Source organism: Mustela nigripes, chromosome 6 (assembly GCF_022355385.1).
Source record: "Mustela nigripes isolate SB6536 chromosome 6, MUSNIG.SB6536, whole genome shotgun sequence".
Classification (NCBI taxonomy): domain Eukaryota; kingdom Metazoa; phylum Chordata; class Mammalia; order Carnivora; family Mustelidae; genus Mustela; species Mustela nigripes.
In genome coordinates this window covers 21,776,321-21,798,834 of record NC_081562.1, presented here as the reverse complement: position 1 = coordinate 21,798,834, position 22,514 = coordinate 21,776,321, and the positions used below count along the sequence as shown (strand labels likewise).

Below are 22,514 nucleotides of genomic sequence, written 5' to 3'. Positions count from 1 at the left end.
TTGAAACATAGACATATTTTAGGACCTGGCAGCATCCCCAGAGGCTAGTGAGTAGCACATGCCTCACTAGGAGGAGACTGACCATATATTACTTTGGAGGGGACGAACAGGTAAGTAGGGCTTGAATAAGTCTTCAGATGAAGGATTCTGTATTGAAGGAGCCTTGGATTGCAACATAAATCTAACTCTCCCAAAGTCTTAGATGACCTGATGTAGTTTTGTAGTTATTCCTTATATTTTATCAATTTCCATTTATTATATATATTTAATGGTACAGGAAAGTCAGAACAGTGTATACAAATATCATCAAAGCAAGACCAGGTACATAAAGAATACATTTGGAATTCTGATTTTCAGATACTGAGAAAAAAAAATTCACACAGCAGTAAAATAAAGGAGAAATATTAAGAGCCTAAAGGGGAAGCAATAATTGATAGATAAACAAAAAACAAATGAAGGTCTTACTTTTCTAATCTCTCTAAGAACTGAAGTAAGAAATCTTTATTAAAGTTAATCACAGCCCTGTGGATAAATCATCCATATATTGTATTTATGTGTGAGAATATGTAGAACAGAGTTAGTAAAAAAATTTTTTAAAGCTTTCAATAAATAGTTTGAAAGTCACTTATATGGATCCTTTAAAACATTCATTAATGGAATATTGATTAAATCAAAAATTAACTCTTGAGAATGTTTCCTAAATAAAGTATATCTATGCAGGGATGTAAAATGAAGTTTCAAGCAACATTAATTATATCCTTTTGATGTCTCTACTGTCTTATTCTAAAAAGCTAATAAGACCTGCACTACATCATTGTTAATGGGAGTGTGGTGCTTGTTGCTTAGGCAACAGGATGAATAAATGCAGGTCAGAATGTGCTTCAAGAAAAAAGAAAGCTAGAATATGATACTGAGTGGAGACTAAGTAGGTCTAAAAGAGTTTTCATCCTATTAATAAAATCTGTTTCTTAAACTGGGCTGATCATATTAGTGTACTTTAACTAAATTCATAATTAAATAAATCAGATTATGGAAATCAATAAATAATTTTTATAAAGGTAGAAACTAATTTTTATGATACTAGTAGCAAATAAATAGTGTAGAACAGCATATAAATCAATAATTAATGACACTATTTTATGGTCTGCTCGGTTTTCATAATTAACTCCTCTGAATGATGATTCAAAGTTTGTTTCTTTTTTAATTAATTTTGTCTCATGAAGAAAGTATTTGATTGACTCATCTGAATTAAGTTTGTTTTCTTTGCATGATTTTCTGGAAAATCATACATAAAACTTAGAACTATAAAAGTAAAGACAATAATCTATGGAGAAGCTCAGACCTTGGTTTTGTCACATATACCCAGGATTTTTGCCTCCCAGATACATTTTGGAGTACTTATACATAATTCATCCTTGAGTGTTGTTTTACGACCTCAAGATGCTTATTTTAAAACTGTTTGATTAACCTTTCAGTTTCTGGCTTTCAAAAAGTGGTTATATTTGCTCAAATGTGTCCAACATTCAGAAAATTATATTGAATTAAAATATTTGGAAGTAGCCAAATAGTCTAGAGAATCCAAAGTCCTATCTAGCTTCTCCTGGAACCAGAATAAATTTGGACAAGGGTTTGAGGCGTGAGAATGAGAAAGTCTTATCTCAGGCAGAGACAGAGGGAAAGAATAAAGACATCAAGATGTGCAGTAAATATAAATAGCCATGAAAAGACTTTCATTCTGTTTGATAGTTCCCCGAATTCTTAGTGTTCTCTGTTTAGAGTCCTAAGTCTGTCCTAAATCTGCTCAGTGTCCTAACACTGTCATAGCAACTGAAGAAATTTTACTTTTTTCCTATTTCAATACCCACGATATCTTATCTGTCTAATCAATTAGTGACAGTTCTCTTCAACAGGAGAAAGATAACAGTAACTGCATATCCCATTATAAAAAAACACATCCGTAAGAGTTCTATGTATATGGTTACTTAGGGCTCATATGTCTTACTACATCTATGTAGCTTTTTTCAAAATCTCGTGGAGCATACACTTTTTAGGAAAAGAGGCTGAAGTTTAACAATTTGACTAATTTTTAAATCCATAATAGTCAAGTCAAGCTTGGAGAAAAATAATTTTAAATGAAAATTAAAAAAAAAAAAAAACCTAAGTATCTTTCACATTTTGTTATCTATTCTAGCATTAATAAGTTTCACATGTCTGCCCAGCATTTTATTTAGAAATAGCTATTAATTATTTTCTGCAAGCCATTTGTGTGTTACATGCTTATATTATGCAGCTCTCTCTAAATTTAGGGATCAGTAATATGTGTGATGAGCACTTAAAAGCAAGGAAAGGTAATAAGGACTGTGACGTAGTTTAACAAGGGAAACTGATGAGCACAGGGGGAGGTATGTGAATGATTAGAAAGCTGTATTATGGGTCTGCACATCTCCCCACCCTCCTTCCTCACCTATATTCATCACAGGGAGAAGTTTGCACACACCGGGTTTAGACTGCATGCAGACCAGTATTCGGAAGTACATGAATGTACTTAGTCCATCAGCCTCCCTTTCTAAATACTGACAGGTAGTTGATGGAAACGTTTGTCTCTTTTATCTGAAGTAATAAATAACACTTCAGTGCTCTTCAATCAGCATGTGTAAGTAAGTGAATGTTCTCCATAATTGACCATCTGAAGCAGTTTGCTAACAAACTAAAGGTCGTCCACATAATTTAAACTGCTTACCGAACAATTATCAGGAAAAAAATAATCCTCACACCGTAAACATAACAAATTGTCTAATTAATCACTAAATGCTGATGTTCAAATGAAAGATGTTTTAGGAATCCAGAATTAACTGAAGAGTACTATAATCTAACTGGGTATTCTGAGATGACAAATTTATAAAAATCACACAAAGAATGACAGGGAGAATATAAATGTTAATCTTCCTTCACTGCCTATAAATAGTACTCTCACCGGTTCATTCACATAATACATATGTATATGGATGCCTATAGATCTCATTTTTCAGCAAGTGTCTATATGCACACAGTAAGTTCCATCCTAAGGGCATCCGATTTTCTGATGCAGTTACATATATAAATTGACCGATTTTGGTGCAAATCAGGCTGCCTCTGAGCCGTGTAAGACACATAAGAAGCAAAGACAGACAAAAGGCAGCTCCGTGGACACAGAGAGCATCTTACCATAAACTGTACATTGTCAAATCCATTAGCCATCAGGTGGTTCTCGTACTGAGGTAGCCCAATGCTTTCCAACCATTGTCCCACTGTTTGGACGGGGCATCTGGGTCCTGTAAGAGGATGAAGAGGGAAGCGTTTAAGCAGGGAGTAGCCGTCCACTGGGTAATAGCGGTAGTCCTGGGCTGAGAGGTGGCATTGCCACATCATGCTCCTGGGAAAGTTGCTATCAAAGGAGCCCGCCAGCTTGACAGATTAATGTTCTCAGCGAGAGAGCAAAGTCAGAAGTAAAACATAGTTTGCCAGGCAGGCTGTGGAGTATGACTTGATCCTAGCTCCACATTTCTTACATATTAATCTTTACTACCGACCAGTACGTCATACAGCCCCCAAAACCAGGCAGCAGAAGAAGGCATATCAAGCTGTCAGCTTAGGCTGGTCTGCGTTCTATGTGATTGTTGGAGTACTCCACAATAAGCAATGCACGGCCGGCAGCCAGAATTCTTTTTATCAAGTACTCCTACACTCATCAGTATGCAGCTCCATGCTCCTTGCTCCCCCTCGCTCGCTCCCCTTCATTACCCAGCCCAGGCTACACCTCGCATTTTCAATAATAGCCATCAGATAAGGCAGATTTTTTTTTTTTTTTTGTCTGCAAGCTGGAAGCCTGCTGCTGCTGCTTCCTCCTACACACCCATCCAAGCGTCAATCCTGAATGATGAGAGCAGTCAAAACAAATGCAGAAAATAGCAAGATTCAAAAGCAAACCAAAGTGCTTAAATCTCAATTGAATCTTCATACTGGTTATACGTTACAGGGCTATTTGTTGTGGAATTTTACGTTTCAAAAGACACCAGGAAATGCAAAGCTTTAACTATAGCTTATAGCGGAGCTCACTACAGGTTTCCTTTTTCCTCTCCTTTTCTTCTCTTTCCTTTCTTCTTTTCTACTAACCGCAGCACAGATAAATGTTTCCGATCTAAAGCTTTGCAGGGTTTGGAGAATAATTATTCTCTTCCTTTAACATGCTGTATGAAAATGAACCTCTCTGAAATATTTTTTTTCCCCCTTCGGAATTACTGCAAAATACAGAAACTGCATCGCAGTCTTGAAGTCAAGATAATTCATTTCTCAATTGCAGGGCTTCTTCTAAACAAAAATATTATTAGGCACAAGAAATCCTTTTCCCCTCTGATATTTATAACCCAGTCTACCAAGGTTAGCATTCTAAATTAGCTATAAAGGTAACGTTACTGGGTAGCGATTTTTAATAAAGAAGAAGAGCCCTAACCAAAAATAATTCAAGAATAACAGATGCAAATGTGTGAGTTTTACTGAATGGCAGACAGATTGGGTAATTTATTTAATAATTCAGAGAAACCAGAGATTAATAATAGAACCCATAGAAAAAAATAATAGACCATAGGACTAAATCATAAGAAAGAATAGACTCTTAAGATTGGGAGATAACTTGAAGAAGGGTTAGTCTAACCTGTCTCTTAAGGCAGAAATCCCTTATCATAGGGTGCCGAGATGTTTATCACTGAATTTATGCTTGAATACTGCCTAGAACGCAGCTCTTACTACTTATCAGGAAGACTCCACTTATTAGATATTTTACTTCCTACCTGACTCCTACTCACTTGTTCCAGCTCTGCCTTTGAGGTTACACAGACTAGGAACAGTGTCTTTTCTACATAAAGTGTTTTAAAAATCAAAGATAACTCCCATCCCCCCAGAACAGTACCTGGCACATAAAAAGTGCTCAATAAACATTTATTAAATAAATGAAACATTATTTTTCTTCTTTCTCCAAACCTTATCTTTCTCTTTTTAAGAACTTTGGCAGCCTCCCTGGCACACAGACATGAATCTTTAAAACATCTTGGACTCGCTCTTTCACTGCCTGACATGCAACCCCAGGTTCTAGTCCAACCTTACCAGGGTGTTTTGTATCCATTCCCTGGATTCTACTTCCTTTTTCATGTTTGTGGAATGGCCATCCACTTTGATTCTGTCATCTCATAAGACATCTAGGCCCACATGGCTGGATGCAACGATAGTATCTATATTGCTTTTCCTATCTCTGATATTTTAAAATCCATTTTATACATGGGTGTCAGACTAACCTCTCTAGGACAGTTTGGTTTTTATGCCTTGTTTCAAAACCCCTCCATGGTTTTCAGTTGGCTTCAAAATAAACTCCCATCTCCTCCTAATGAGATTTTGGGGTCTCCATGATCTTTTACAAATCATCTACATTTATTTATTTTTCCCTGACACTCCAGTCACGTGGGATTTCTGGCTGGTCTCTAAATGCATACTGTAACATACTTGGGTTGGTTTTGTTATGTCCCCACATTTCTGCCCCTTCTTTGGCTTTGGAACAGATGACATTTCCTTTAGTTTTTTGTAATCCCTCCTAACAGGAATAAATGCTTTCTTTAACTGTTTTAAATGGCATTTTTTTTACCTTCTATTAGGACAAATAAATATTTTCTGTCTAATACTATAGTTATTTGTGTATAAGACTTGTAGAACTATGTCTTGCTAATACTGCTTGTGGTCAGGATTCAGGATGTGCCTGCTAAACCAAATAATTTTCATTTCATAATCCAAACAACATAAAATTCTAGCTTCAGATTTAACATTTCATTAAAAAATTTCTATCTGAAGTCTCTGAATTTTTATTTAAAAAATGATAGGTAGGTTTTTATATAAAATTTTTAGGTCTGGATCTTTAATATCCTCATCCTCCTTTTCACTTAATTAAGATTTATTTCTGATTGGTTCTAGATCTTTCAAGAAGGTCAAAAAGTTTGCAGCAGTTAAGGAGTCAGTTTTAAGGGGCTCTGGCTGCTCAACATTACTTGTATGAGAAGTTGAAATCAAGACACTGTTCTTGGCCAGCTCTAAAGCTGGTATAAGGTGAAATTAAAGGTAAATATCAAATACAGCCTTTCCTAGGATCATATCCACACTGTTCCTCCCGATCATTATGAACTATGAGCAGGTGGATAGGCTACAAAAAGATTGTACAAACATAATAATAATGTTTTAGCTTGGTAAGGCATATGCTAAAATCTTAAAATCCTAAAATCCCATTTCGTCTCTTAAGATACATATCAGGGATCAAGTACTGCCACACACACACAGCCTAGGTATCAAATCATCTTTGTTAAGTGAATGAACTAATGAACTGGAAATGGTTTTGATAGGATTTTCATTTCTTAATAGAGAGAGAGTAAGAGAGAGAGAAGAATTATTTCAAGGTCCAGACTGCTTTATGAAAACATAGCTTGCATACAGGCTAATATCTTGATGAACATAGAGGTACACATCCTCAACAAAATATCGGCAAACTGAATTCAGCAATATATTAAAAGGATCATTCACCATGATCAAGTGGGATGTATTCTGGGACACAATGATGGTTCAATTTCCATAAACCAATCAACATGATATACCACATTAACAAAATTAATATGATCATCTCAATAGATGCAGAAAAAGCACTTGGCAAATACAACATCTATTCACAATAAAATAAACTCTGAACAAAGTGGGGTTAGAGGGAACATATAGCTCAACATAATAAAGTCCATATATGACAAACCCACAGCTAACATCATACTCAATTGTGAAAAACTGAGAGCTTTTCCCATAAGATCAGAAATTAAATAAGAACATCCACTCTCACTACTTTTATTGAACATAGTACTGGGAGTCCTAGTTGCAGTACTCAGACAAGAAAAAGGAACAAAGCATCTAACTGGTAAGGAAGAAGTAAATCTATCACCATTTTCAGGTGACATGAGACTATACATATAAAAACCTTAAAGACTCCACCAAAAATCCATTAGAAGTGATAAATGAATTCAGTAAAGTTGCAAGATACAGAATTAATACCCACAAATCAGTAGCATTTCTATACTAACAACAAAGAATTTCTCTGCTCTGAAAGAGAAATTAAGAAAGCAATTTCATTTACAATTACACCAGAAAGAATAAAATACCTAGGAATAAACTTAGTCAAGGAAGTGAAAGATATATACTCTGAACACTATAGAACACTGATGAAAGAAATCGAAGATGACAAAAACAAATGGAAAGATATTCCATACTCATAGATTAAAAGAATTAATATTGTTAAAATGTCCATATTACACAAAGTAATCTACAGATTTAATGCAATCAAAATACCAACAACATTTTTCACAGAACTAGAACGAATAATAAAAAAATTTGTATGGAATCACACAAGACCTGAATAGCCAAAGAAATCTTGAGAAAAAAGAACATAGATGGAGGTATCACAATCCCAGATTTCAAGATGTACTACAAAGTTATCATAATCAAAACAACATGGGACGGGCACAAAAACAGACACACAGATCAATGGAACAGAATAGAAAGCTTAGAAATAGACCTACAATTATATGATCGATTATTCTACAAGAAGAAGGCAAGAATATACAATGGGGAAAAGATAGTCTCTTCAACAAATGGGTGCTGGGAAAACTCAAGTGTTTACGGCACTTGAGTTGTAACATGTTCCTTTTCTCCTACATGTGTGGAAGAATGAAACTGGATTACTTTATTATACCATACACAAAAATAAACTTTCAATGGATTAAAGACCTAAATTTGAGGCATAAGACCATAAAACTCCTAGAAGAAAATACGGTCAGTAATCTCTTTGGTATTTGCTTTAGCAAAGTTTTTCTAGATGTGTCTCCTTAGGGAAGTGAAACAAAAACAAAAATAAACTATTGGGACTATGCTAAAATAAAGATTTTGCACAGCAAAGGAAACCATACACAAAACAAAAGGCAACTTAGTGAATGAAAGAAGATACTTGCAAATGGTATATTAATAAGGGTTAATATAAAAATATATAAAGAACTTAAACAATTCAACACTAAAAAAAATCGGTTTTAAAAATATGCAGAGGACCTGAATGACATCTTTCCAAAGAAGCCATACAGTTGGCCATAGACACATAAAAAGATGCTTAATACCACCAATCAGGAAAATGCAAATTAAAACCACAATGGGATATCACCTCACAACTTTTGAATGGCTTGTATCAAAAAGACAAGAAATAACAAGTGTTGGCAAAAACATGGAGGAAAAAGAACCCTCATACACTGTTGGTGGGAATGTAAATTGGTATAGTCACTGTGAAAAACAATATAAAGTTGTCTCAGAAAATTAAAAATAGAATTACCATAAGATCCAGTAATTCCACTACTGGGCACCTATTCAAATAAAATAAAATTACTAATTTAGAAAGATATATGCACTGCTGTGTTTACCGCAGCACTACCTACAAAAACGAAGATATGAAAGCAACCCCAATGACTACTCATAGATGAATGGATAAAGAAGATGTGGCATATAAGTGGTATGGAATATTACCCAGCCATAAGGAGGAATGAGATCTTGCCATTTGTGACAGCATGAATGGACCTATAGGGTATTATATCAATGATATTGTAATAGTGTCATATGGTGACAAATGGTAGCTGCACTTGTGAGCATAGCATAACATACAGAGTTGTCAAATAACTATGGTGTGCACCTGAAATTAATGTAACACCGTGTGTCACTATACTTCAATTTTTTAAAAAAAAAATATAGGTTGGAGACAATACTAGTTACCAATCACTAGAAATCTTTGTATAGATCTTGAGTCAAATTGTTTGCGGTTTTGTTAAAACTATTTTCTCATGAGTCAAACGTCTAAAAGAATCCTGATTCAAGTCTGAAGATCACATTTTTATAGTGGTTAAGTCCATTTCTCACCACAAATATTACTTGAAATACTTTATTGGAGTCTTAAAATTTTTCAAGCATAACAGTACATTATTGGGCAGACACCTTTATTCAACTAGAACTTCTCCAAATCCCGAGAGTGAGATAAATGGAGGGAAAACATAAATTAATAGTTATTCAGAGATACTATGTCCTAGGCAGTGTGATATGGATTATGAACCCCATTTCAGGTAAGGAAAACAAACTCAGAGTATGTGATGAAACCAGGAATTTTCTTTGGCACAGTCTTTAGGAAAAAAAAAAAAAAATCTGGGGATGCCACTTTCAGAATGGCAATGTGAAAAGTTCCATGGACATGATTCTCCACGAAACAGATATAACTGCTGAATATCGTATAATAAAACAACCTTTTAAAGTATCTGCAAATTGTTTCAAGAACATACAGAGGATGGAACGAACTCTCCCCAGCTCAACTTGAAAGTCCACTCTGAGTGGCTGTGCCCAAGAGATGAGACTCCCTCTCAGCACCCCTCCAAAGGATATGATACCTTATCAAAAAAGGCCAGCAGCATTTCTTTTCTTCTTTTATTTTTTTTTAATTAATTAGTTTTAAAAAAAAATGTTTTTAAGTAGGCTCCAATGCAGGGCTTTAACTCACGACCCTGAGATCAAGAGTCAGACAGACTCTTAAGCGACTAAGCTACCCAGGCAACACTGCCGGCAACATTTCTAATTCCATCTGACTCCAAGTCTCAGAGGTTAACTTCCTGATGAGTGTGCCTGAGAGGTCATGGGCTCCTTTTGTCTTCCCTGCCCCCATTTTATATGTTCCATCCCAGTTGCGACAGAGTAGGAATATTGGGGTCCTGATTGCCCTCAACCCAGCTTGCTTAGAAGAGCTGAGTTTCCATGCCCAGAAAGGCAAGAGCCGAGAGGATGAGAAGACCCGAGGCTACCACCCTTGCCCATTGCCCAGAACAGTGACTCAAAGATTCTGCCAAAGGGAACTAGTCATAATATGTCAGTCCATAAATAGGTCAGTCCTTAAGTGCAAGAGAGCTCTAAGGCTCTCTCCAAGAAATTGACTTTATTTGAAACAGTATGAAGAAGTTCAAGCCTAAGGGCATTGTTAAAAACAATGGAGATTTTTGTGGTGAGCAATTAAAAGGAGACTAGGACTACAGGCTAAATAGTAGGGCCGCTGGTTTTGGAGAATCAAGAAGAGACAGTTAAGAAATGCTCTCCTGGGATCAGAACAAACTTCAAATACTGGCCTCAAGAAGTACTCCTAACCAAATTTAATTGGACCAGACTCTGGAACAACTCCTATCTTAGAGAACTCTCAAAAATAAGAGCGTAATAAGCTTGTACTTAGTGGAGCCTAATATCCAGGTGTGAGACCAAAGGGGGCAGAGAGATTAACAGGAAGATTAGGGAAAGAAAACCAGAAAATTCTTCTATAACCACTGTCATACCAGGATGACTGTACATGAGCAAGGCTGTACATTTGAGTAGGTAAATACCATGAATTATATCTATAAAATGGGATATTATTTAGCAATAAAGAGAAATGAAGAGCTCATACATGTTAAATTATAACTAAACCTTGAAAATATTATGTTAAATGAAAGCAGCCAGTCAAAAAAATACCATGAATTATATGATTCCATTTATATGCAGTATCTAGAATAGACAAATTTATAGAGACAGAAAGTAGATTAGTGGTTGCTTAGGGCTAGAGAAGGAGTACTGGGTGAAAAAGAGGAGTGATAGTTAATAGATGTGACATTTCTTCTGAGGTGATAAAAATGTTTTTAAATTGTCTGGGGATAGTTGCACAACGTTGTGAATATACTAAAAACTCCTGAATTGTGTACTTTAAGTGGGTGGATTGAATAATATGTAAATTATGTCTCAATAAATTTTCACTTATTGAATAACAAAAAAATAATTCTTAAAAAATTATGAGAACACAAAACACACAATTGCATATACATATAATTTATTGCTTTATATATTGGTATTTTAGTGCTCTATTTTTTCTTTCTTTTCCATCATCCTTGGTTATGCCTTCCCCTAGTTACTCCATACCATCTGTGTTATCCATCCTTCCCTCAAGTTAATTCATGTTAAACTAGTGTGTATCTTTACATATATTAATCCATTGTGAAATCTATCACACACACACACGTACAAATACACACACTAATTGTAGGCTTTGTTTCATAAAAATAGAATCATATTACTCTTATTTTTCTGAACCTTACTTTCCTCATTCAACAAAGCCTTATGGAAATTTCACTAATTAAGTGATAAGCTATAATTTAATCTTATAAATAGCTACATAGTAGTCCACAATGTGGATATACCATTCTTTTCTCACTTTTCTGACTGATATCTCTAGATATCCCTCCATTTTCTTTTTAAAAACTTTTTATGTTGAGATAATCATAGCTTCACACGCTATTAAGAAGGCTTTACTCAATTTTCGCCACTCTGACATCTTGTATAGCTACAGTACAATATCACAATCAGGCAAATGACATTTATAAAATCCATTGATCTTATTCAGATTTCACCAGTTTTGCATGCACTCATTTGTGTGTGCCTATGTGTTTAGTTCTACACAATTTTATCACACATGTAGATTGTGTGACCATCACCACAGTCCAAAATAAAGACAGTACCATCATAAGGGTCCCTCCTGTAACCCTTTCATAGCCATAGCCATCTCCCCCCCACCCCGCCCCAGCTTCTTAACCTCTGGCAACTACTAATCTGTTCTCCATCTCTATCAATTTGTCACTTCAAGAATGTTATATACATGGAGTCATAGAGCATGTAACCTGTGGGATTGGCTTTTTTTTTCATTCAGCGTAATTTTCTTGAAATCCATACAAGTTATTCTGAATGATCTATGAATAGATCATTGCTTTTTGTTTTAGAGTAACATTCCATGATATGGATATATCACAGTTTCCTGCAGAGCTTAAGTTTTTAATTTTGATGAAGTACAATTTGTCAGTTTTTACCTTTATGAATTGTTTTTGGTGTCTACCCATTATTTTTAACTTTTAAAATTGTCACTTTAAAAAAATGTGTCTGTTATGAATAGTCTATAACTGTAATTATGTTTTAATCTGGAATTTAAAAAAACTATAGTCCAGTGGTTTGTAATTTTTTAAAAAGACTTATTTATTTATTTTAGAGAGAGAGTGAGAACAAGTGACCAGGGAAAGGGATAAAGGGAGAGAGAGAATCCTGAAGCAGACTCCCTGCTGAGGGCAGAGCCCCAGATGGGCTCAATCCTAGGACCCTGAGATCTTGACCTGAGCCCAAATCAAGAGCTGGACGCTTAACCAACTGGGCCACCCAGGTGCCCCAGTGGTTTGCATTTTAATGGACAAATACAATTTAGGATAGTGACAGTTATGTTTGATTTTAATCATTCCATCATACTTTCTATTTATATTTATATACATTGTTGTTTCCTCATTAACCTTTTTTTAATTTTTCAAATTTTGTTGATCTGGTGACGTTCCTATTCATTCTATTTTTCTCTTTTTAACTTCTAGATTCTGTGATATTTCTCTTTTAATAGTTACTATATATATTTCCATGTCTATCAAACATATACTTTTCTAGATTATTTGAAAATAAGGTATCAACTCTCTCTCCTTCCATAATTCTTTAAAACACTTCCAGTGTGTCTACCCAACCAATGCCAATTGATTTAATTACTGGAAAGAACCAGTCATCACTGTTCCATATCCTCATAATCTTTTCCATTCAAGATTTCTCTCATTTGTTTGTGTTTTTAGAGGGCACATATTGCATGGAGCACTGGGCGAGGTGCATAGACAATGAATTTTGGAACACACACAAACACACACAAAATAATAATAATAAAATAAAATAATTAAAAAAAAAAAGACCTGAGCACCTAGAGGGTCTTTGCTCCCTGCCCCATCATTGGAATGTGGGTTTCATTTGCCTTGTGGCTCCCACAGACTGCTCCAAAGACATAAACTTGAGATATAATATGATGTTGAAAACATTCACATTGTATATGTGACTAAGCCTGGTTAAGGCCTCTTTATAAGGTTTAAAATTTGGAAAGTGGGCACACGGATCCATTCATCTTGCTACCACTCAAGTCAAACTCCAACTGTAAGTTCCCTTTGCTGTTATTAAAACAGTCACTTACCAAAAAAAACAAAACAAAAAAACAAACCTCATATACTTAGAAAATATTTTGAACTGAATAAAAATAAAAATACACTATATTAAAATTTGTAAGATGTAGTTAAAGAAATATGTAGAGAGAAATTTAAAGCATTAAACGTTCATAATAGAAATAAAGAAAATGTCAAATCAATAATCTCCGCATCCACCTTAAGAAATGTGAAAAAGAGAAAAAAAATAAAACCAAAAGTAAGCAGAAAGGAGGAAATAAAGATTAGAGAAGAAAATAATGAAATGTCAATAAAGAAAAATCAATGAAACTAAAAGCTTTTATTTATGATCATCAATAATTGATAAGACAACTAGTCAGGTTAACCAGAGAAAAAAGAGGAGAATACACCATTTACCAATATCAAGAATGAGAAAAGTCACAGTCCTACAAAGTCTGCAGACACCTAAAAAGGATAATAAAATATTTTTAATAACTTTGTGTCAATAAATGCAACAGCTAAGGTGAAATAGACAAATTTATTGAAAGACACAATCAAAGCTCTCTCCTGAATAACTTCATAATTGAATATCTCTTACCTATTAAAGGCATTTTATTTATGGTTAATACCTTTCACAAAGAACACTCCAGGCCTCATCAATGACTTTAATGGTGTATTCTACCAAACATATGAAGAAGAAATAATAACAATTCTGCACAAACTCTTCCAGAATATTGAAGAGAATACTAGCCAGCCCATTTTATGCATTCATAATTACTCTGATACCAAAGTCAAACAATGATATTTTGAGAAAAGAAAACTATAGACCAATATTTGTCATGGATACAGATGTAGAAATTCTTAACAAAATGTTGGGAAATAATATTCAATAACACATAAAAGATAACACAACATGACCAAGTTAGATTTATCCTAATAATATGTCATTTTTTAATATTAAAAAACAATTAATGTATCTCACCATATTAACTAGTAAAAAAAAGTCACACGATCATCTTAGTAGACGCATTAAAAAAAAATCATTTGACAAAAGCCCACAACTATTGCTCATAAAAACTCAACCAATGAGAAAGGAATTTCTCAAACCTGATAAAAGGCATCTATAAACGACCGACAGCTAGCGTTGCACTTAATTGTAAAAGACAGATGCTTTCCTGCTAAGATCAGGAAAAAAGACAAGGAAGTCCACTAATACCTCTTTTATCTAATACTGTACTGGGGATTCTAACCAGCACAATAATCTGGAAAAAGAAATAAAATCCATCCAAATTAGAAAGGAAGACTTTTCTGTTAACATATGATATGATTATCTATGTATAAAATCCTAAGAGATCCATATAAAAGCTAGCAGAATAAATAATTTTATCAAGGTTGCAGAAAACAATGTACAAAAATCAATTGTATTTGTATATACCATCAATAAACATATAGAAGTTGAAATTTAAAAAAAATCATATTAAGGAATAAATCTGTCAAAAGATATTCTGGACCTATATATTTAAAATTACAACACGTCTCTGGAAAACATCATTTAAGATCTAAATAAATGGAACGATACACTGTATTCATGGATTGGAGGACTCAACAGTGTTAAGATGTCAGTTCTTTCCAAATTTATCTGTAGATTTAATGTAGTCCCAATCAAAATTCCAGGAGACTTTGTGTGTGTGCATGTATGTGTGTGTAAATTGTCAAGCTTCTCATAAAATTCATATGGAAACACAAAGGACCAAGAATAATCAAAATAACTTTGAAGAAAAAAGCTGGAGAAGGTATTTACTTGACTTTACTTATCTTAAAGCTAGGGTCTCTAGGGTCATGGGGACTGTGGGGTATTAATGTTAAGATAGATAAACAGGTCACTGGAACAGAATAGATGATTTAGAAACAGATTGACACACAGAGAATTAACTGACTTTTGATCAAAGTAAAAGATAATTCTGTGGAGAGAGGAGAGACTTTTTAATGAATGATGCAGGAGTAACTGAGAATGTACATATACAAAAAATGGATTTCAATCCATATTTCACACCATATATAAAAATTAGCTTAGGGGCGCCTGGGTGGCTCAGTGGGTTAAAGCCCCTGCCTTCGGCTCAGGTCATGATCTCAGGGTCCTGGGATTGAGCCCTGCATTGGGCTCTCTGCTCAGTGGGGAGCCTGCTTCCTCCTCTCTCTCTGCCTGCTTCTCTGCCTACTTGTGATCCCTCTTTCTCTGTCAAATAAATAAATAAAATCTTTTTAAAAATTAGCTTAAAATGTATCATAGGCCTAAATGTAAAATCATGAAACTTCTAGAAGAAAAAATATAAGAAAATTAGGAAAATCCTGAACTTGGGTTAGGCACCCAAAGCACAATTCTAAAAGAGAAAATGATCATTAAAACTAATCAAAATTTTAAAATTCTGTTCCTTTAAAATCATTGTTAAGAGAATGAAAAGACAAAACAGCGGACTGGAAGAAAACATACCTGGTAACAGACTGTATTGCAAATATATTAAGAACTCTCAAAATTCACCAATAAAAGATCATTTTTTAAATGGGCAAAATATTTGAACAAACACTTCACCAGAGAAGCTATACAGATGTTGAAGAAGCACACAGAAAGACGTTCAACAACATTAGACATTAGGAAAATGGAGATTAAAACCATAATGCAATACCACTTACTAGAATGTCTAAAATTAAGAAGGCTGATCACACCAAAAGTTGACAATGATTTGGATCGATGGGCCTCTCAGACACTGTTGATATAAATGTAAAATGCTATGACTTCTTTGGGAAATAGTTTGATAATTTCTCAAAAAGTCAAATATACATCTACTACATGGCCCAGCCATTCCACTTCTGGGTAGCCACCCAAGAGAAATGAAGGTATATGCTACAGAAACTTAGCCAACAACTCAAAACAGCCTAAATAGTCATCATCAACTGAATAAATAAATTGTTGCATATTCTTACAATAGAATATTACTCAGCAATAGAATGGAACAAACAGTTGATAAATGCAACACGTGGTTGAATATCAAAATAATTTTGCAGAGTAAAAGAAACCAGACTTCCCCCAAAAGACTACATTCTGTATGAGTCCATTTACATACAATTCTAGAGAAGGCAAACTTATCTCTAGTGATAGAAAACAGATCAGTGGCTACCTGGGAGCGGGAGAAGGGGGGATGGGAGGAATTAAGAAGTGATAGGAAATTTTGGGGGAAGACGCATTTATTTTATTGTGATGAAGGTTTCAATGTACAACCGCTTGTCGTACATCAAGCCGTAGTCTTTAAATTTGTGCAGTTTGTGCAGTTTGTTGTAAATAAATTTAGCTTAAAAAGTTAAACTAAGGGGCACCTGGGTGGCTCAGCGGGTTAAAGCCTCTGCCTTCGGCTCAGGTCATGATCCCAGAGTTCTGAGATCGAGTCCCGCATCGGGCTCTCTGCTCAGCAGGGAGCCTGCTTCCTGCTCTCTCTCTCTCTCTCTCTGCCTGCCTCTCCGCCTACTTGTGATTTCTGTCAAATAAATAAATAAAATATTAAAAAAAAAGTTAAACTAATAAAGTAGGGAAAGGAAATAAAGAATAATGGGGAGGGAAGTTCCTTACAGGTAGAATTGTCAGAGAATGCCTCTCTGAATAGGTGAAATTCTGACAGACTGGAATGCAGTGAGGGAGTGAGACAGTCTGAGTCTAGTAAAAGAAAATGTGAGGCAGAAAATTTAAAGGCTGATCGCTTCTATACTGTAATGGAATAGTGATACTGGGAGGGTAAAGTACTAGTTTAATTTTTACATGTTCTTAACTGTTCTCACTGTATATCGCGTAGTGATGAAAGGTCTAGGAGACCGAGATGAATGTGTGCTTACCCCAGGATATAGTATTAAATTAATACATGATATCAGTTTGGGCTTCTGAAGTTAAATTTCTCTTTAAAAGTAGAAAGCATTTGATATTCTGATTAATTCAGACATCTCTTAATTAGGTTCTAGTTAATTGGGGAGGAGGATACTTCTTTCTATACTTTATTAATTCTTTCAGCATTGACTGATTTCTTCCACAATTATTACCAAGTACCTCTTGTTCCAAGCATTTTGCTAGGCAGTGGGGATATAGCTTTGAACAGCCCTGCACTTATGCACTTTACAGGCTAGTGGAGAAACTGATTTACCACTTAGAGGATGTCATTTGATATGAGAAGAATTAAAACTTAGAAACATGACTTCTTATTGTGACCATAGGGAGAGGAGAGATGAATTAGAAAAATCCCTTAAATGACTATAGCTTCCACAAGCAAAAGAAAAACCTACCCACGATCTGCTTCAATAGGTGCTACTCAGAGGAACTGATAAAACAGATAAGGTGGGGAAAAGAATTTGGTAGAGGTTGCAGTTATCAAATTTGTTAAGTAGTCAAATGGCATGGAGGAAGGATGGATGAAGGAGAGCCTCCTGACAAAAGTGAAAGAAAGAGGGAAGGAAGGAAGGAAGGAAAGAAAGAAAGAAATAAAAGAAAGCCTTAAAAATGTAATAAATGCCTGTTTATTCTAGCACCAAGGTAACTGACATACAGCACATACTTTTCAAAGATTGTCTTTCCAGCAGTCTAAACCACATATAAAGGAAGGGAGCTAATATTTAATTATTTATTAATTTGTTAATTATTTATGAATGATGTGTCAGGGCTTTAAAATATCTCACTATGTAAGAAAGCAAACACATTTACTGGGGTCAGGTTCTAAATGGTCTACACATATTGGCTCAGGATAACCCCAGGAAGAACTATGGTTATCATCTGCTCTTACAGAGAAGGAAAAAGCAAATACCGAAAGGTCATACCTTTTCAGAGCTGTCCAATTAGACTAGAACCCTGGTAGCCTGCCTCCAAAGCCTAAGCTCTTAGCTGCTACTCTATCCTGCTTCTCTTTTCCAGATGCACAGGATTGGAAGCTTGCGCTTTTCAGGAGGGAGAATATTCACCCAAATCCATCCCAGCAAGTTTGTTTTAAAAAGGGTTTCCCAGTTTTCCCTGTTTATTCTCCTTTCCACCCTTCATCTTGCATTCACAAATTCTGGCTTCTGAAGTGCAAAGCAACGAGAAAAAGTAGAAGGGAATAGTGAAAGGTGAAAGAAGGGTAAATCCTATCACTCTGATATTTCTATTTCACTCTAACAAAGGGTTTTTCTGCACTTCTAAGGGACGGCAACCTCCGTGTAGTTTCCACCTTGGGGGCCTCGCCTGTCTGTTCTGCAAAGCATGGATGCTTGTACAGTGTGTCCAGGAAGACACTGCCTCGATAGCGGGAGGCAGCGGGGTGATGAAGAGCCCTGGTCCTGGAGCCAGTCGGCCTCGGTTTGCATCTTGTCTCCTCTCCGTTGTGTAAATGTCTGTTGTTTCTATTTTTGAGAAAAACCACGGAACAGTCAAGAGAGTGCTGTTCTTCTTGGGCAAGTTTCTGGGGCTTAGCTCTTCATTGGGAAGGGGAGAGGGACATTTCCCCCCACCTATTTTATGGTTTTGTTTGAAGCAGAAATGAAATAACATGTGTGAAAAGTCAGTGTGGACTATAAAGAGCTAATGAAATGATAGGGATATCGTACTGCTGGTGGAATATACACTTGTGTTTTTCACTCCGTCTCTCCATCAAAGGGACTGGTCCTGAGCCATCAGTGCTTTTCCTCACATAGTCCTCTTTGTTCTGGGAGTGAACAGTCTGCCCAAATAACTGAGGAAAGCCCCTTGCACTGTAAGGTGATCAGATTCCCCAAACCTATGATGTCATTAGGGTCTTTGTCTTATCTAACAGACACCAACAGCCAGGTCATTCATGCATGAAAAGGTGAAAAGAGAAGAAAGGTAGAACAAGGAATGGTAAGAAAGGATAATTCTGACTCCCGGCTTTGTGATCAACAAAGACACTATTAGTTATTTATTCCAACATACGTCAAGTAAAGATCGGTCATTTTTGAAGAGACTGGTAAAAAAGCCCCGCTGAACTTCTGAAGAAAATGATGCCCACATTTGGGAGAGAAATTATACATTCAACTAAGAACTGTAGTGTTGGAGTCTATATGAGGCTGCTTTCCAGTCTTTTATATCCCGTATTACAGGTGTAGGAGCTAGAAGTGAACAGTGCTCACTCCCATAGGATAGTGTAAGAAGGGTCCTGACAAATAATTCTGTTTTTAACCAAGAATTATCATGATCTCATTTTTCCAATCCTAAATGTCCTCTGAGCTGAGAATCTTACACTTCATATCTATTTCTTTATGGAGAAAAATTGACAATGAAAATTAGCAGAAACAGAGATAATGCAATAAGAATGATATTTCTTCCACTGGTAAAATGACAACCATTCTGAAATACAAAGATATGAATGCAAAACAAAGGTGGCAGGCAACAGAAGAAGGAAAAGGATTAGTCATTTCAAGAATCATGGAATGTTGTAGGTCAACAGAGTTCTGGATCATAAAGCCAAGATTTGAATACGAAAATACTCCAATATCATGCTTTGGTGTTTAATTTAAATGCTAAGGGAAGACAGGAGCTCAGATTAAATTTTCCCTAAGGCCTTAAATTTTATTTTGAACTAAAAACTTCTTGAAGCACTTAAGAAATACCAGCCTTTACAAAACCGATCTGACAACTTATGCGCTGGGGTATGATCTAAAATAGGAAGTGAAATTTAAGCTTAAAATGCTAAAATCTTCTGGCAGACAACAAAAAATACATATATATAGGCCATACCTGATTGGAAAAAAATAGTAATTCCGTTGATTTCATTCTCTTTTTTCCTTCTTTTAAGGCTTCTGGCAAATGTTAGAATCTTCTTTAAGAAGCTAATTACAGCATGAAGTCATTGAGGCCTCCTGCGTGCCAGTCATTGTATTAGGCCCAGGGAGGAAAGGGAAACTGTACTGCTCTCAAAGATCTTAGAAGCTAGTGGGGAGAAAATTACCATGCAGGTTATGAATGCTATAATGGATGTGTATAAGATATATAAAATGTAGAAGGAAAGAAAGGATGCTTAATTTGGCTTGGGTAGAGAGCTTATGGAAGAGTTCATTTGATTTGTGATTTGAAGATTTAGCAGGAGTTTGAGCAGCAAATAAAAGGAAGATGGTTCTGATGGTTAATTTTGTGTGTCAATTTGGGCTAAGGGATCCTCAGGGAGCTGATGAAACAATTATTTCTGGGTATGTCTGTCAGAGTGTTTCTGGAGGAGATTAGTATTTGAATCTGTAGACTGAATAAAGATCACCCTCATCAACATGTGTGGACATTATCCCAATTTGTTGAGGATCTATTAGAATAAAAAGTCAGAAGAAAGTGGTCTATCTCTTCCTGCACTCTGACCTTGGCACTCTGGGTTGTTGGGCCTTTGGACTTAGACCAGGACTTACACTGACAGACCCTGAAAGTCCTGGGCCTTTGGACTAGAACTGAATTACATACTGGCTTTCCTGGTTCTCCAATTTACAGAAAGGAGATTGTAGAATTTTTCAGTTTCCATAATCATGGACCCAGTTCCTATAATAAATCTCCTTTTTTCTATATATCTGTGTCTGTCTGTCTGCCTACCTACCTATCATCTATCTATCTAATGTATTTTTTCTATTAATTCTGTTTCTCTGAAGAATCCTAATACAATAGCATTCCAGGCAGAGGAAATAACATAAGAGAAAACGATGTTTGAATAAAAAATGATCAAAATGATTAATTACTGTTGGAATTTCAAAAGTTATACATGCTTGCCTAAGGAGGGGAATGACACAGGAAATGTGACAAGATAGGTATGCAGGAGACAGGTAATCAAGAAACTTGTTTGCCAAGAAAAAGAGCAACTATTTTCTTTCTCAAGAGCAAAGAGATACGATCAAATTTTTGTTGCACAAACGTCATCTGGAACGATGTGAGAGACAGAATAATACAGAGAGGAAACTGGAATAGGGGGACACAAGAAACCTTTAAGGCTCTCCCTCTTATAGAGAAAATAGACAAAATGACCCAAGTAAATATTTTAAGGGACAGTCTCTAAGCAGAGGGGATTCCAAATACCCTCAGTCTCTTAGAAACTTTCAAAGTAAGCCTTGGTTTAATGACTAAGTGAATTTCTTGTGAAAGGAACTTTGCCTGCCATCCCCCAACTGCAGAAGTTAGATATAGAAGAAGTTAGATAGAGGTTGATTCTTCCCATAGAGAAGACCTTGTCTAATTGATAGTGATGGCAAAAAATCTCTTTGGTTGCCAGAAAGACATACCCAAATTCCAAGTGTTCTGTGCATACATTACAAAGTGCTTGAAAAGGAAATGAATACATGATCTTTTTTTTTTTTAAAGGTGATTAACCTGAAAATTAAAGGAATTGATAATTATGAAAAGTGCTTTGAATGGTAATTGACATATAGCATGAACTGAACAAATATTAGTGAAAATAATAATAAAAACATTTGCTGTTATAATATACATTAGCTAGATATTATTAGCTATAATATGTATTTATCTACAATAAACATAATACATATGATAATATTATTAACAATAATTGACTATCCAGTCATAAACAAATTTCAAAAAATCAACTTGCTTAGTCAGTCAAGCACTGTCTAAAATCTATGAAATTCATGATTTTGAAATAATTTTCTCAAAGAAACTACGGGTCAGATTCAATGTCTATCACTCACTAACAAATGAATTATGATTAAGTATAAAAACTGATGAGACATTTAATTCATCTACTCTTCTTAGCCTGGCAATTTTAACTATTATGAAATCTCATGGGTAGGATAAATACCTTTTTTGAAGGAGCTCTGTTTACTTTCTTGATGAAGTCAACTGTTAAATCTATGATTTCTATAAAACAGAAGCCTCCTCTCCCCAAATATTTTTAACCTCAAGGTTAATACTTATTTACATTTGCTACTAAAATCCTGAAAATTCAGGGTTAAAGATTTGTTTTTTGCCCCAGCAACCAAAAATTGTTTTAGGTAAAGTGAGATGGGTTTTGAGAGAAATTGAACCTCAAGCCTGTGTCTAATCCTTCACATTTAAGACAATCTCAGCAACCTCACATATAGAAATTTTCATTTATTTCATATAGAGGCATTGGCTGAAAATTATAATATAAATACAAAATAAGAAAAGAGTAGAACTGGCCTAGAAATGCTGAATTAACAGACCAAAACATCTTTATCTCATAATGCAAACATACAATTACATAATTTAAAATAAACCTTGATCATAGGGCAGTTCTATTTTCAACATTTTGAGGAACCTCCATGCTGTTTTCCAGAGTGGCTGCACCAGCTTGCATTCCCACCAACAGTGTAGGAGGGTTCCCCTTTCTCCGC

At 35.3% G+C, this 22,514-nt stretch overlaps 1 protein-coding gene across 13 annotated transcripts in view; it reads right to left on the bottom strand.

The window, feature by feature from the left end:
• Positions 1-22,514, bottom strand: part of ANKS1B (ankyrin repeat and sterile alpha motif domain containing 1B) — a 1,094,885-nt gene that overhangs the window by 377,759 nt on the left and 694,612 nt on the right. For 12 of the 13 annotated variants that reach the window (XM_059402276.1, XM_059402278.1, XM_059402277.1 and 9 more), the window contains exon 15: positions 3,205-3,311. In XM_059402276.1, coding sequence (XP_059258259.1) covers positions 3,205-3,311 — 107 coding nt within the window. Of the gene's footprint in view, positions 1-3,204; positions 3,744-22,514 lie in introns of those variants that run through there. The other variant, XM_059402289.1, reaches the window with a different exon arrangement.